The following is a 16,953-nucleotide window of genomic DNA, read 5'->3' as shown; positions in this document are numbered from 1 at the left end:
TAGGCTCATCAGCCCCTTGCTGGACAGATGAATTCTGCAGCAAGCTCTAGATTGTCTCTAAAATGGAGTTTCTCCTCTGGAATAACCCCACCCCCGCACTCACGTCAGGAGCACAGCACACAACACAGAGCTCATTAAATTATGCTCCCTGGACCTAATTACAGGGAGAGACTTGTACTGTAAGCCCCTGGGAACAGGGTTCCCTGGGAGGGGATATGAGGCGGGGTGGGGAAGCAGAGGAGTCATCGATGTTAATTTCCTCCACCAAGAAATTAAAGAAACACACGTGAAAAATACAAAACAGACTGAGCGTAACAGGCCAGCCGGTCCCTGGTGATGACGCCAAGTTGCAGGTAACTGCAGGCAGCCGCAAGCAGGACCCTCTCTCTCCCCCTCTCTGTGATGCAGCACTGGTTGAACCACAGATTCGGTTTAAGCCTGGGATTTTCAAAGAAGCCAAATGGAATTAGGTGCAAGTCAATGGGAGTTGGGAACCTAATTCCCTCACACGTAGGTCCAGATCAGAGGGAATAAAAGAGGCAAAGGGAAAGGGAGGAAAAGACCCAACTGCAGCTGGGCTTGATTGCTGGGGAACCCAGATTCAGGTCCTAGCGACAGGCCAGCTTTGGAGTTTGGATCTGAACCTCCACATTGTTCAGGGCGTTGGATCCAGGCTTTCGGTCCAGGCACCTCCGTGATTTGAATAAACTACAGCCGGGCTTCAGCTTTTCCCATATGCCCACAGCTTTCCCAAAAGCTACAGAGAAGGCCAGAGTCCTGCCCTCTCTCCCACTGACGGTGTACATGCAGGTGGTATGGACACCTACGGACACAGGTGTGCACCCACCCAGACGGATGAGCTTCGAGATCAGGAGGAAGCCCCCGTTCACAACAGTGACCGCAGCTCCCCTTGCCCTCTCCAGCACACGGGATCCTTCAGCACCCTTGGAATGGCAATGGAACAGGTCCACGTGGCCAACAAACCCAGCTCAGTGATTCCAGCCCCTTGCGCTGCCCTGTTAGGAGTCTGGCAGGTCTTGCCCAGGAGAAAGCATGGGAGATCAGTGCCTCTAATTTTCTGGCACACTCCCTCCCCGCAGACAAGCGGCTGCCTGGCCCCTGCCCAGAGTTCAGCAGGCACTTGGGATGAGCTTTCTCCCTGCACTGTGTCTTGGCTCAAAAGCTGTTTCTCAGAGCCCGATTCTGAACAAACCGATTCCCGGCACCACACACTGCAACTCCCCGAGGTCCACCCAGCGCCCATGTGCTGCCACAGATCCACTTCCCACTTCTACAAGCCAATGGGAAAGGAAGTGTTGGCTCTCATCCATATCGGGGCGTGCACACGACGCAGCCAGATGGATGATCACGAAGCTGAGGAGGCTGCTCTAATGGAAGTCCCAGTGATTCCTTTGCCCGGGGCCTCTGGCTTAGGACTCTCCTCTATGCTCTGACTATCTGGGAAGGCGGAGGGTGCTCTAGACTGGGGATGGGAAGAAGAACTCGGGTAATCTGGCGATGCAAAATCTCTCTGTTTTTTGCCTCCAAAGCCTACCAGCCTGAATCGTACCCTTTGCTGCCCCGCGGGTTATGCCCGAAGAATTCCTGCCAGCCAGGGCAAGTGTGTCATTGCCGCGGGCTACAGGTGTAAAGCAAAGACACCTCCACAGGGACTGCCTTCCCCCCGCTGCGCTCAGCCCCCTCCGCACGGCACTCAACCCGAAACTGTAAAGCGTTTGCTGCAGTCCCCTTAACGCCAGCGGGACGGGCTTTGCTGAAGCAGGACCCGAACCAAGCAGGCTGGCTGGGCAGACAGCTCCGCCTTATGCCCTTGGCTGCACGCTCTGGCCCTGATCCAAAGCACGGCTGTTATGCACCTGCTTAACTGGGAGCAGGTGAGTAATCCCTTCGGCTTCTCTGAGGCTAACGCCTGAAGTCCCAGCAGGCGCGTAAGTGCTTGTCCGGATCAGATCAAGCCCCCAGAGGACCAGGGTCCAACAGCTACTTGTGGAGTGGAGCGGAGAGTCTGAAGGGGTGGCATCGAACCCCTTTACCTCTATCGCTGAAGGAAACGGATCCTAGAAACGCAGACTTTTCCCAGTGAGGCAGCTCTACAAAACCGTCTCCTAATAACTGCAGATCAACTACACACTTCAACCCTAAGAATCTCCAAATGGAGCTTGCTTGGCCCCCGCCCTGCCCCGCCCCCCATTTCCCCCTGCATACAAACACCTGAGCTCATTCGCTGGGGTCACCCTGGCTCTCTCCCGAACCTTGGGTGTCCCCAGCGTTCGAAAGAAAGTAGCGCGGATCGAACTCGACCAAAGATCGACATCAGACGACCACAAGAAAAAGAGGTTACAAAGTTTTCCAAGTCCTGTTTCCCTGAACGAACACTAATATATATCTCATTTTTGTGAGTTAAGGTTTGATTTTTTTTTTTTTAGAGAATAAAATAGAAGCTATTTACAAAAAAAAAAAAAAAAAAGATCCAACTAACCACCTCATAAAATGCCATATAGCTTGAGTGTAGTTCTTAAAATAATAATGAAAAAAGATTTAAAGGACTAAAAATTCCTCCCGCTTTTGCAAATTTTGTTTTTGGTTGAAAGGAAAGGAAAGGAAAGGAAAGGAAAGGAGGGGAGGTTTCATTAAAAACACAAGCCCGTGGGCGTCGGTGCGACTGTGTGTCTGCCTGGAGGTATCCAAAAGAACACAACTTCACACAACAACATTAGAAAACAAACGCACAGTGCAAAGTGGGGTGTCCATGAGGTAAAAAGAGTTCTGGGGGCGGGGAACGGTGCATCACCTCCAAAGCTACCGGGTAATGACTGGCTCAGAGTCCAGGCTGCTTTTAATGAAACCCCCTGGATTAAAGCTTTTCTCCTTGCAAAACTTTCTCCAGTCCTCTCGGGAGGAGGGGGAAATGGGGCTTCCTCCCCCCACCCCCCGGGGAAGCCAGATGCAAGCTCGGGTTTTGGCCCCAGCTGTGACAGAAGCTCCACGTGTGGGTGGGTTTGGGTTTTTTTTTGTCTTTTGGTGAGATGAGGCGCTGCCGTTTGGGGTGGGGGGTGGGGGTGGGGAGTTAAGGCGAAGACGAGTTATTGGAGGTAGAGGTTGGAGGGGCCGACAAACCAGCCGGGGCAGCCTGGGAGACGCCACTGCTGCCCCCCACGCCGCTGCTGCTGCTCCGGCTGCTGCTGTTTCCTTTGCTGTAGGCGGAGGAAGGGAGCGAGGAGGACGAGGGGCCGGGGGTCTGTGCGAACAGCACACCTGGGGGAGAGACAAGAGGGAGAGGCTCGTGGGGGGCTGCTCCTAACTCCAGCGGGAACCGAGCTGTGAAGCGGGGAGAACGCTCCTTCCTTTCTCCCCGCCCCTGCTGGGACAATGGCGCCCTGATACATAGGAACCGTCAGCCCGGATCACAGCAGTGATCCATCCGGCCTAGCATCCGTCTCGGTCAACGGTCAGCGGCTTCAGAGGAAGGGGCAAGAAACGCTGCAAGAAGCAGCTAAGTTTCATTGGAGAGGAGTGATCTAGTGCTTAGGGCCCTGGCCTATGAGCCCACAGCTCTATTCCTAGCTAGTTACAGGGCCTCCGTTTCCCCTCGCAACCATGTCTACCTAGACTGTAAGCTCTTCAGGGCAGGGACCAGCTCTCGCTAGGTGTCTACATACTACCACAGTGGTGCCGATTCGTGAAAATAACTTGCAAGCGTCTTTGTCCCTAGAGGAAAGAGTTTGGAAGCACATTGTCTACGGGCAGCGAGACACGGAGAGGCAAGTCACTACCTCCCGAACGCCAGGACCGAAAGTCTGCAAAGGGAGAGGAGCATCCGGCACGGATCAATCCCCCCCGGAAAGGCTGGGAAGGGACTGCAGAATAGGAACCGTGAGACCAGAGCCTGGGCTCTGATCAGACAGCCTGCTCTGGGTTTGTACAGCACCCAGCACGATGGGCCCCTTCAGTGCTACTGGGGTGACACGTTAACACGCTCACCAGGGAGATCCAGCAGCCCTGTGTGTTGCTGTGTCAGACTCTTTGGGCCAGCAGGGGGCTGGGGAGTGGGTAAGCAAGAGGCAGAGACGGAGACCTGGCCGCGTTCCCCTTACCCGTATAGACGATGCCGTTGATCTCCACTGACATGCTGATGCTGTTCGTGCCGTTGTTGGACAGGCTCATGCCGGGGTCCTGACGGTTTTCTGCAGCAGGATAAATCAGATGATAAACAAACTGCTCAGTCAAAACAAAGACCGTCCTGACCCGCCAGGCTCACAGAACCCTGCTGACGCCATCCCCAAATCCTTTCCTCTCGGCTATTAACAGGGATGGTAAAAAAATCCCTCTCCATTTACAGATGGTGGATTTAGCGTCCAGGTCTGCCTTTAAATGTTACTGTGTTCCTATCGGACAGGCAGCAGGGACACACGGAAACCAGCGGGTGGGAAAACGGACGCGCAGAACGAAAAGCGAGCCCTACGGACAAGGCTGGTCTAGGGGTCTGGTATCATCAGCAGGAGCAGAAGCAGAGGCCTCCAGCCCTGGGGAATCAAAGCTTTGGTTTTGGTCTTCAGATTTGCTAAAAGTGGGCCCAGCACAGTGCCGGGAAATGCTTTTGGTACAGGGAGCGGGAAGAGGACTGAGAGGAGAGAGGAACCTGGTCAGACATGACACAAAAGAGGCACTTGTTTTTAAACTCTGGCTAGCAAAAGAGCCCTTCCCCTGCTGGGAGATGGGGAAAGGCCTGGCTGAGCGGCCCAAGCATGGGACAGGGAGCTGGGTACAGCTCTTGTAGCTCATGCAGTGGAGGGACAGCATTTAAGAATCAGGTCCCAGGTTCAATCCCCACTGCCGACGACCCGTGCACGGGGGTGGCCTTACTCCAGCAGGCTCGGCGCCCCTAGCCTAACCTCTGGGGAAGATCTGCAGCATGACTGCCTCCCTTTTCTCTCCCTCCAGCCCCAGCGTGACCCACCTGGCGAGCGGGTCCCTTGGCTGTTAATGCGGATGCTCATGGGTAACTGCGCTGTCATGGCCAGGAGGTTCTGCTGGATGGCCCGTTGCATCAGCCTCTGCTGCTCATCTGTCACCAGAGCCATCTTCTTCTCCGGTGGCTCCCCGGACTCCAGCTTCTCTCTCAGCTGCTCCAGGGCTGCGGCCTGAGCAGCCACCGCTGCCTGGGCCGCGGCCGCCTGCACGGCCGCTGCCTGGGCCGCGACCACCGGGTGGCCAGCCAGGGACACAGGGAGTCGGCTGGGCATGGGGATGGGGATCGGCGAGTCCTCTTCTGCAACAGGGAGAGGGCACGGGAGTCCCGTGAGCTCGCGAGGGCTGGTCCAGGCCAGCCTCTTCACGTGCATCAGAAACAAGCTTTATGTGCACCCAGACTTCCCAGCCAGCTCCCTGCTGCAGTACGGGATGGCTCCTTTGTATGGTACTCTCCTTTCACAAGTGTTCTGCATTGATTCACACAGGCATGGCATTGAGGACTAGTGGTTAGCCCAGGGGGCTGGGAATCAAGGCACCTATGTCCCAGCTGCCTTCCTGTACGACCTGGATCGAGTTACTTCCCCACACTCTGCCTCAGTTTCCCCAGTGGTAGACTAGGGATAATCCTGGCCTATTTTATGGTCGGTGAGCAGAGCAATCCCTATGTCTCCGTTAATGGTTATAAATTGCTCTGAGATTCTGACATTAAAGTGACACCATGTAAAGGAGCCAGTGTAGTATCGTGGACTGAGCACAGGTCTGGGAGCCAGGACTCCTGGGTTCTATTCCCAGCTCTTGGAGGAGAGCAGGGTCTAGTAGTTAGAGCGCAGGGGTTGGGGGACTGGCAATCAGGACTTATGGGTTCTAATCCCTTGCTTTGCCATCATTTGCCCATGAGTGCCATAGGAATGTTATTAACTCCCCTCTCCGGAGGGCTCTGAAACCATGGGGTGAAAAGCTCTAGCTAACGGAGCCAGACCCTGAGGCCTTTACTCCCTCCCTCCCCTGCACCTGGCTTCAGCCCGCTGCCCATGGCCCAGCCCCTTCATGCCAAGCAGGGCGCCAGCCAAGCCATTACCTTTCTTTATCTTTTGCCCAGGGCCGATGGGGCCGCCGTTGGTGGCCGCCACCAGCCCCAAGCCAGGCACTTGCAGCTTGGGGGAGGAGAGCAGGCTGGGGGTGCCGCTGGGGGAGTAGGTGAAGAGGGAGCCCCCAAAGCCCTGCCGGCGGCCTTCTCGCCGGTTGCTGTCGATGGCGGCTTGCAGCTCGTTGGGGTTGCTGAGCCCCCGCTTCTCGCACTCGTAGGGGTACAGGTACTTCATGTATCTGCCAGAGGAAACACCTGCTCAGCCCGCGGCACCAGGCACCCTCCCAGCCCGCCCACCGAGGAGGCAGCTCCCACAGGCCAGCAGCTAACACGGGCGCCTGTCGGTATCGATCCAGAGGCGCCTTTTCCCCAGAGCCGTGCCGCCTCCATGCCCCGAGGATCTTGCCTTCAAGAAAAAGGGATTTCTGTAGCCCCAACCCCTCCCCAGCTGGGCACTGGAAACAGGAGGTTTGGAAACACTGATGCTCTGTCCTGCATCAGCCAAACCAGGACTCCTTAAGAGGGGCTTGTCTAGATCAGCCTCTGGCTACAGACATCCCTTTCTCCATCCGGGGTGGGGAAGAGAGAACGGATCTCACAGGAAGCAGAGCAATCCCAGAAACGGGGAGGGAGCCCAGCATCCCACACGATCAGCCCCACGATGGGCCGTGGCTGAGTGCCACCCCTTCAACACACAGTAGCTGTTCCCCCCACAGCCACCTCCAGCCCTTGCTGGACTAAGGAGCCGTGGCTGGGATCTCCCCTCGTTGTGGGAATCTGGGATCGAACACTAGGCCAGCTGGCTGGAAGGGCAGGGCGGCCTCCCACTCCCCCGGATCCCCCGACACTTACTGAGTGCGTAGCGTGAAGGCAGCACTGGTGATGGAGGTGGGCAGGTTGAGGCCTTTGGTGATCTCCCGCCACAGCTTCTTGTTGATCACTTCCACCAGGCCCCCCTTCTCGGTCACCAGCATGTAGAGCATGTAAAGGTCCAGCACTTGCTTGGCCATGATGGGAATTCGGTTGACGGGGGTCCCTGTGGAGTGGGGAAGGTCAGTATGCCGGAGAGAGCTGGGCCGGGGGCAATGAAACGTAGGAGCGAGGCACAACTGGGACTCACAAACCCTGCGCTGCATCCCTAGCTCTCGGACAAGTCACATCCCTGCTTTGTGCCTCAGTTTCCCCCTCCTCCCCCCCCCCTTTGCCTTTCTAGCTTTTCAGGGCAGGGACTGTCCCTAACAACATGTATGTATAGTAGCTAGAACAATGGGGCCACGATCTCAGCTGGGGCCTCCGGGATGGACCGTGGGATTACCGTGAGGAAGGAAATGCCTCGTCCTTCAGACAAGATGATCTTTATCCCAAGTGTGCCTGGGAAACATTTTTGAAGAAAATCCTTTTCATAGCAGCATGGAAAGGTCCCCTAAATTCCACTGACCGTTTCATCTGTGCTTCGCACAGGAACAAAACCAGCTCCCTTTCCAGCATGCCTGGCTGACATCCAATTGTGGGTGGGGGAGGGTTTGCATATTTGCATGGTGCTATTTAAACATTTTTTTATTCACAGCCCTGCCCCTGCTCTGCTGGGCTGCGGCCGGTCATGCACACATTTGAAGGAGCCTGGCATATTGGACTGGGCCGATATAGAGACCCCACTGCCTATTTGAAGGGCTAATTTTCTTGGACTTATCTGCCGCCCTGCCCTGGTCAGGGACAGCTCTTAGAAAGCGGTAGGGGGCAGGGAGGTACCACAGAAGCAATTAGACAGCGGCTAGGAAAAGGATGTGATGGAGAGAGAAACCCAACCCTCCCCGCCCAGGATACTCTGGCCGTTTTCCACTGCTCTGTCTTTGCATTAGCGTCAGATGCACGTCACTCTCCCCAGATCCTCGCCCTAAGACGTCAGCAGCTCCTCTGCACATCCAGTGCAGGGAGAGGAGCTTAAGGACACCGGCTCGGTCGTGTCCAGCAGGTGGCGCTAGCAACCAAAGCCCAGCAATGGGGCTTTTAAGAGGACGAGGGCATTACTCAGAGAGCGGAAGAGACAGACGCCACCATCCCAGAGCACGAGACACCAAACTGTTGTGCAACAGACAGGAAGGTCCCGTCTACTCTGCTGAGCTGGATTTAAAAACCCTCAAGGGATCACAGCTGACACCCCGCTCTGAGCAGGGCTGGAGGTGGCCAATGGGCCAATACCTTCAAATCTGCGGTCACACTCCAAGGTGGAGACTTGGGGCTAACCAGGCTTGAGCCCCAAACTTTCCCCGAGAGTCTCACTCTCCTGAACAGGGCTACAGAGGGTCCCCCACCTTCCCAGCCCCCAGTGCCCTGAGAGGCCGAAAACTGCAGGAGAGTCAGTTTCATTCCTGATAAAGATCCTGGGATCAGGGTGAGTCCAAGGATACTTTAAGGACGTGTCTATTATAAAAACTGGATGCAGACCATTATAGGGAATAGATTAGGATATCTCACTGTTCTCTTGTGCTCTCCCCACCCCAGCTTCATCCATTTCTTTCTTCTAAGTAGATTGTAAATTCTTTTGAGAGGGGCTGGCGCTTTGTGGTGTGTTTGTACAGCGCCTAGCGCAATGCAGCTCTGGACTAGGACTGCAGCTTCTGGGTACTACGGTTATACTAATAATAATGTGTCTGGTGAGCCTCACAACATAGAAGGGAGGGCCCTGCCATAGAGCTGACTGTCTAAGAAGGTCGTTTTTACATTTGGTCGTTTTCCTTTCAAAAACAATGTTCAATGAAAAACAGCCCTAAAAAGTCTCGGGGGAGCCCCCTCCCTCCAGAAAATGTGAACAAGATTTTTCACCAAATTTTCATTCGGTTTGGAATGTTCCAGGTTTCCACAATTTGTTTTTAGCTTTTAAAGCCAAACCTGTGTCGTTTTGTCAATGTGTCCCTTCCCCAGGCTTTCTCCTCTCCCATTTGTCACTGGAAAGCAGGAGGGGGGAAGAAAAGGGGGGAAGGAAGGGTTTGAAGTTTGCATTTTTTAGTGGAAAACTGAAACATTTCCACTGAGGGGAAAAAACCAACCTCTGCCCCCCCTAAAAAAGTAAAAGTTTTCTGTAAACCCCCTTGGCTCCCCAGTTTCCTACGATGCAGAGCAAAGAGTGTCTGATCCAAAGCCAATGGGAACCTTTCCAGTGAATCCAGTGGACTTCAGATCAGGCCCGTGGGGTTTGCCTTCCGAGGGCTTAGAAAAGGCAGGTCGGCGCTAGGTTTCCCCCCACACCTGCCCTGGGAGATCCAGGCCAGCGGGACCCTGAGCGGTCACCATGCAGCAGGATGTGTGTGCACATGTAACGAGATGGGCAAGGCGGTCTCAGTCATATGATATGAGAAATCAGGTAAGCAGTACAGGGGCTTCCCCTAGAGAGTGCAGTCCCCACTCTGCAGCCCACCTCAGCCCAATGCCTCCTTCCGACACCATGGAGGTGCAGTGAGCTCAATCTGGATCAGACTCACATGGTCGCAAGCCAGTGCTTACAGTGGGGTCTCTGCAGACCCCACATCATTAGTGTATCAATGGCAGCTGGGGCCCTAGGGCTGGATGGGCCTCCGAGACCGACTTCCCCCCCTCACCCCATAGGGCTACGCAAAGGGGGGGGGGGGCTGAGTGCCAACATTGCATGCAAGTCTCTGCCCATCAAGCTTACAGTCCGCGATGGATGGACCACGTGGTTCCAACATTATGGGTTGAAGCTGCCCCAGCCCCTGTGCAGCCAGAGGTCCCTGCCCTCAGCAAAAGGCCTGGGGGGGATGACTCTAGGACCCCATGCAAGGGATCCCCAACCTCTGCATGCCACTGAACCTAGCTCCCTGGCGCCTGGCTGTATCCCGGCTCATCGCAAGGGAGGGAAGGAGAATGGGGACCTGATCCAAAGCCCACGGAAGTCAGGGGGGGAAAGCTGCCCGTGACATTACTGGGGTTTGGATTATGTCCTTGGGATGTGGCTAACCTGGGCCAACCAGCGACTCCCGATCCCAAGGAGGTGGCACTGTTATCCCGCGGCTGCAGCAGCAGCTGGGTGGGAGCGCGGCTGCTGCCTTATGGTGCACGGGCACCAGGGAGAGGATCCCGCCCCAGCCCAGCCCTCTGTCTCTCCATGCACTAAGTCCAGCTCCTCACAGCTTGGCATGATGGGTGGAATCCAGCCCAGCGCAAGCAGGGCTGGGCCTTCGTGCGCCAAAGGGCATCCTGGCACTAGACGCTGGTCTTATGTCGTCCAGTCGGGCCGGCAGCCGAGCCAGCTGTGCTAGAGACTAAACGTCTGCGGTGGCTGGTCCCGGACTGGCACAAGCTGCCCCAGGAACAACGGCCCATCCCATACCTCCCCACCTTCTACGCCAAGCGCCAGGCGTGTTATCTGTGACCAGCCGTCGCGACCATCGACACAGAGCAACGCGTGTATTAAAAAAAACCCCGAAACGACCAACTTCACTGCCCACGCGTCACAGCCACTATGGGAGGGGTGTCAGTTGCATGCACGACTGGAAGGCGCTCGGACATTAGGGTGAAGAGCCCGGTCTAAGAATCGAACTTCAGGTGGTCCCTGGATTGAACTAGCCAATTCTGAAGGGGCATGCTACGAACACAGGGGCAGGCCCCCATCGGAAGCTGGAAAAAAACAATCCACTGAGCAATTGTGAACAGATATTTATCAAAGAAAAAAAACCACCACCACAATGACAGCCAAACAACACACACTCTCTCTCTCTCTCTCTCGGTTTGTGGATAAATTTCCCCACCCATAGAACAATCGTGGGCAATAAGTCACGTGACCAGCTTTAATGCTACACTTAGCAAACACCTAGTTCCAGCCAGTATCATTCTGAACCTCCCATCTTAGCGCAGAGCTGGGGCCGAGACTGGAAGGGGGGGACTGGAGGGGGGAGCACGGACACAGGATGTTTATACAAAGAGACAGAGGGACCACATATATTCAGGGAGGGGGCTGGGCTATAATACATCCATTCATCAATAGCTGCCTGAAGAATCATGCCAATGATTCAATCAGACAAGCCGGGGTGGGGGAGTGGGGGTCTTGACCTCTGGTTTATTGTAGAGGGGAAGGGTGCAAAGGGTGGGGGAGGGAGGGAGGTGGCAAAGTCTGAAGTTGGAGGAAGCCAATGAGGATGTCTCCTCTCCCACCTCTTCCGTTATTGATTTATTGCCTTTTTAAAACCAGGAAACAAAATCCCCACCCTGTGGTGATGCTGCTAATTTATGGCCGCTACCCGGAAGAAGGGAAACAGGCCGGGGGGAGGGGGGGGGTGTTGTTAAACCACAGCTACTGAAATGGTGCCGATCACGGTTGAGCCCTTGTTCAGTTGTAGCCGTTGTCAGCAACAGAGATTATTTATACGGCGGTAGCACCGTGAGGCCGTAAGAGATCGGGGTCCCATCACTGACCAAGAGCAGAGCATGGGGCAGTCCCTGCCCCAAAGAGCTTGCAGTCTAGACAGACAAGATCGAACAGGCTCATCCTCCTCATTTTGCAGACGGGGAAGGAAGATTACGTGACTTGCTCAAGGTCACACAGGGAGACTCTGGCAGAGCTGGAAATGAAGTCTTGATCTCCTGAGACTTAGCTCAGTGTTTTAACCTTACGGGTCAGATTTTCAAAAGAACATGCCATGTTCGTTTAAAAATCTGGTCACTTATTCTGGCCCTAACCAGGAGCCGAGGGCTTCTGGGGTGCGTTTACCCGGCCAAAACAGACCCGTGGCAGCGAGTCTCAGAGCCTGGGTGAACTGACTTGGACACGCGGGGCTAAAAATAGCAGCGTAGATGTTCAGGGTGTGGCTGGAGCTCAGGCTCTGAAACCTGATGACTGGGGAGGGTCTCAGAGGACCCCAGGCTATTCTGAACCCTCATGAACAGCAGCCAGCCTGCAGCCCAAGTCCCTAGCTCCCATGGCCCCACCCTCACACCTGTCATAGCCCTGCCCCTACTTGGGCGAGGCAGCAGGTCTCAGCGCAAGGCTGAATGGGACAGTTCCCACCTCTTGGTTCAGGCTGTCTGCAGACTCAGGCAGACATCCCTGGGTCAGATACACTCAGGTGCCATTTTCAACTCTTAAGATTGCTAGCAATGTTAAGGCTGGCTGGCTGGCGCTCACGTGGCTCAGGGTCGAACTGATCCCCATACGTGGGGCTGGGAAGGAATTTTCCCCAGGTCAAACTGGCAATGACCTTGAGGATTTTCCACCTTCCTCTGCAGCGTGGGGAGTGTGGGTCACTTGCTGGAATTATCGGGGTACATCTCACTTAACTGCTTCCCTGCCATTACAGGGGCCTCGGGCACCATGAACACCCTATCCTCTGCCTGTAGCACCTCACAGTCTAGTCTCCTGGGGGCTGTAATATTTTGCCCTAATTCCCATTGCTCGGTCTGTGGGCAGGTGCTGGCGGCTGGTGCTACACAAGAGGTCAGACTAGATGATCTGGTGGGTGCCTTGAAGGCTGAGATTTTGGACCTCATCACGTGCTTCCGGGAGCCCGGGCCCTAGGCAAGGGCCTGTGGTCCCTACACTTGAATCCGGCCCTGTCCATTCGCTGCTCATGCCTGCCACAGGGACTGCACCAGAGCAGAAAGAGTTCACCTAAGCAGTCGCAGACCGACAAGGAAAAGGGGCTCGGCCTGAAATGTCTCCCTCATCTTCTCACCGCAGTCCTGAGCCCCCCTGCCCTCGCTTTGATCCCCGGGCGGATAACCCGGAAGAGGCCCCTGCCACTGGAGTTGACGGTCAACACCTGTTTGCTGGGAGCAGCTTATGGCGGCTGTCTGCCATTGATCAGCCCCAGCCATGCTTGTCCTACGCGTTGCATGAAGCACAATTGTTATTTGCTGACCGTGCACAAGCAATGCTGTGTTGAGACTGCTGGCACCTCCACGAGGCTAAACATATTTCCCGGGGACCTGGGTGTAATTTCTGAGCAGGGCAAGGCCCAGTGTGGGCAGACCCAAGCGGGTCAAACACAAAGGTCTCGCGTTGAGTCTCTATCTTGTCATTCACAGCTGCAGCCTTGTTAGGCAATTCCAAGAGGCGTGAATTTACTCTGCAGGCTCAGTGCTCATGCTCAGACCAGCCATCTGCCCTCCAGGATAACCCCTGCCACATAAATTCAGCCTGCCCACCGGCTGTTCATCACCTCGCATTGTTCTCCACTATATTCTGCCGACACATCTGCACCGTCTGCTTTCAGCACCCTCCTCACGGTGGTTTCGGCAGGCAGCGCGGTTGAGTGGTGAGGGCACGGGGCTGGGAGTCAGGACTGCTGAGTTCTGTTCCTGGCTTGGCTGAGGCCTGTGGGTGACCCTCTGGAAAGTCACAGCCACTCTGTGCCTCCGTTTCCCCCCCGGTCCCTCTGGAAAACGTGCTCTTTCAGGAGCTTTGACAGTCACCGATGAAGAGCGTTACATCAAGTATTAATTACTATAGGATGAAATCAGACCCTGTCCTCCTAACTGACGCTTGGTCAGACGGACAAGCCCTGTTGTTTAGAGGCCACCTATGCTCCCAAAAAGCTTTCCCTCGGACTCGGATGCTCAAGGCTGCATCCTCGTTCTCTGTGGGAAATTAGCTTCCGAGAACAGCTTTCCAAGGTTCCTGCGCACAGTAACAACATCCTCCACGAATTCCAGCCACTTGGCTCCGGAGGGGACCTTTCCTGCCTTGGAAGCATGTTGATTTCAGCCCCGCGTTCGCCGGGGCTCCTCCCTTCCCTCCCCCAGTCGAGGAGAGCCCACACCTTGCCGACCGCATTGTTTGTGTAAGTGCCAGGGGCTGGGAGAGGACCCAGAGGATGGAATGAGTAAACTCGGGAAAGCGCCTGGCCGATTCTTTCCCCCTCCCCGTTTCCTAGAGGCTGCCTGCTTGACAAAAGGCCCCACGCAAGCAGCACCACCATCTGCTTTCCTTGGGAACCTGAGCCCTCCACCGAGGCAAACAGCCACCCCCTCGGCCACTGTAAACACAGCTGCAGACTCATTTTTGCATCTCTGAATCGGCTGGCTGGAAATCTCCTCCCTGACCCATTGCTGCTTGTGAGATGGGGACCGGGTTCTCGCACCCAACGTGCCTCGGTCCTGCAACCATCCTTCGGCTTCTCGCACCCAACGTGCCTCGGTCCTGCAACCATCCCTCGGCTTCTCGCACCCAACGTGCCTCGGTCCTGCAACCATCCCTCTCAAGGGGGAAGGTTTGAAACCAGCTGGGATCAACATTCCCTCACCCCCGCATTACCCGAGCACCTACGAGTCCCAGTCTGCTGTACAAAGACGGACCAAGAGGACAGCCCCTGACCCCAAAACCTTACACGCTCGAGTTCTACTTCAGGCCCCCATGAGCTGGTCTATTGTTTTCCACCCCCACTTGCCCTAGCTTATCCCCGCAAGATATTATCCCAAACCCAGGGGCACTTGTGAGTTCCTGGCTATCCTTACACTGCATGCTACAGCCAGGCAGCACGTCACAGTGACACCCAGGGTAGAATTCAGATCCTCATGCTCCAGCGGCACAGGCTGGGCTAAAGGAGACTCTCTGTAACCTGCGAGCAGCTTGGGGCCTAAGACACACACACTAACAGTTCAGATTCCATCCAGTAGAGGCCAGCGGCGCATACTAACGTGCGTTACTTCAGTGCAAGTCACCAGCCCCTCAGCACTGAGTCACATGCACCGACGGGGACGTTCTCATGATGTGTCTCGGAGCTTGTACACATAGGCCTCTCCTTATGTGCCACAAGACATCCTGCTCGGCTTTCCCATCCCACACAGGATGGGCCGGTGCACTGTTTTCACCGTGAAGCCTTCCCTTGATCCCCCTCCCCTTCCCCATATGATCCTTGCTGATCCTCTCTCCTGCACCAGCAGCAGTTCTATGTTGACACAAACGTCTTGGAAGGCCCTCACAACCCCAAACCCAGAAATATTGGCTTCAGGTCCTGAGGAAAACTAGATTTTCTTCCCACAAGGCTGCACCCTAAAGCTCTGCTCTGTGTTCTGGCTTGGATGTGTGGGGAAGTTACTCTAGGGCCAGTTTCGCCCCCCAAGGCTTGTTCTGCAGTGTAGATGGGGCTCAAGGGGGCTTATGCTCATGTATGGTCACTGCTTGTTTTGGTGTAGGATAGAAGCAACCCCACTGGTTTCTATGGGGGCCCGATCCTCAGCTAGTATATACTGGTCAGGTCAGCAGAACGCAGCTAATTTATACGGGCTGAGGATCTTGTCCTTACAGCTTAAGTGAGTCTTCAGTGACACAGATGCCTTGCAGTAGCCTCACTGAATGGGCATGTCTTTCGCCCCTGTGCAGAGATCTACTCTGCTGAAGCAGAGCCAAATTTGGACCACATTTAGGGTTTGGCAAAAACTAAAACTGCTGGGGTTGTGGTGCTGTGAAGTTTTACGGTCTGCAGAAAGGTTCCCACGATTTTTTTTTTTTACCCCAAAATGAAAGGCCAGCGGAAGCAGGGTTAACAAGCCAACCGCTGCAGGGCCAGGCTCCCTCAAAAGGAGCCAGGAGAAGAAAGCCACTCAAACCTGATAAGCAAAGTGAAACTGGCATGTCTATTTCCACTGTCCACGTGAAGAAATGCAGGAAGTGAACAAACCAACCAGCATAAATGGCGAAAATGAGCTAGAATGGCTCAAACTCTGTCAGATTTAATCATCCAAGGTGTTTTTGTATCAAAGAAAGGAATTAAATATATATATATATTCTTAACTTGACAGTGCCCTTTAATGTCACAGGCCTAGATATTGTAAAAGTGACGAGCAGTTTGGGGTGCCTGACTTGAGACACCTTCAATGGACCGGATTTTCAGAGAGTGGCCAGTTTAGCACTTCTGAAAAAGGAGGCACGAAAAAATCTCTAGTCACTTTTGAGAATAATTGGCCCGGATTTTTCGTCCACTCCACAGCGTTTGCCACCAAGTCGCTTTGCTGTGTTGACTCAGTTCATTGCTATTGCTCAGTGTGAAGGCACCAGCTCCCTGCTTGCAAGCCAAGGGCAAGTTTGAAAAGCACATCAATGCTCTGAAGGAGCGGCTGGAAATTGTGGATTCTACCCATGGAGCAAAGTTGCAAGGGAGGAAAAGGGATTTTAGCAGGCACTTATCAACCCTGGTAGCAAAGTTTCTGATGCAGCATCACATCCACTCAAAAATATTAAGAGATGCACAGCGGGATAGATGGGCAGAAGAGACAATGGAAGCAAATTGCTGCTCAGTGACCAGATGAAGGATGCTGCATCCGTGCATGGCAGGCAAGGGTCTCTGTTACTACGGGGTGGGAAATAAGGAAACAAACCCCATTTAAGAAGGGAGAGGCGCTTGCCCAGAAGCAGTGATGGCAGACTATCAAACTGCAATGCACAGTCGTAAGCAGGGCTTTGATAAAACGAGACCCAAAGGATGAAAAGTCAAGAAAGCAAAGCCACTCGAGCAAGGGGCCGAATCCTGCTCCACTGAAAGTCAGTCAGTGGGGACAGAGGTGCCACCCATTTCAATGCAGCAGGATTGATCCCCATGCGCGGAGTGGTTCACGTTAAACATTAGGCCGGTGACAGCTTTCTCCTTGAGGCAAGAATATTAAGCAAGAAAATAAAACTTGGGGCTCATCGAGCTCTGAATCTCACCTGAGGTGGCGAGGGACCACACACGCGCATTAGTGCAAGCTTGCCAGGACAATACAGCAGGGCTCACCTCGCTTCTGCATAAAGCTGAAGAGGTCGTCCAGGAATTCTTTCCTCTTGGGATCGCCATCCAGCTCGTACAACTGTGCACAGAGAAGGAAGAGAAGAGATCACTCGCAAGGCACCCGGGGTGGGAGAACATGACAAACACCCACACGTCAGA

General features: G+C 54.7%; 1 protein-coding gene across 1 annotated transcript in view; it reads right to left on the bottom strand.

Annotated features, from left to right (window-relative positions):
* Positions 1–2,512: 2,512 nt before the first annotated feature.
* The window catches only part of ARID3A (AT-rich interaction domain 3A), a 91,136-nt gene continuing 76,695 nt past the window's right edge, over positions 2,513–16,953 (bottom strand). Inside the window, exons 4-9 of the mRNA XM_084614796.1 lie at positions 16,801–16,873; positions 6,932–7,115; positions 6,071–6,318; positions 4,979–5,290; positions 4,116–4,205; positions 2,513–3,276 (exon numbers count right to left, since the gene is read on the bottom strand). Of these exons, the coding sequence (XP_084470922.1) occupies positions 3,089–3,276; positions 4,116–4,205; positions 4,979–5,290; positions 6,071–6,318; positions 6,932–7,115; positions 16,801–16,873 (1,095 nt within the window). The 3' untranslated portion in view covers positions 2,513–3,088. The remainder of the gene's footprint in view (positions 3,277–4,115; positions 4,206–4,978; positions 5,291–6,070; positions 6,319–6,931; positions 7,116–16,800; positions 16,874–16,953) is intronic.

Source organism: Lepidochelys olivacea (genome assembly GCF_965140295.1).
Source record: "Lepidochelys olivacea isolate rLepOli2 genome assembly, chromosome: 25".
Classification (NCBI taxonomy): domain Eukaryota; kingdom Metazoa; phylum Chordata; order Testudines; family Cheloniidae; genus Lepidochelys; species Lepidochelys olivacea.
The sequence above is the reverse complement of the archived record's forward strand: the minus strand, read 5'-3'. Positions and strand labels throughout refer to the sequence as shown.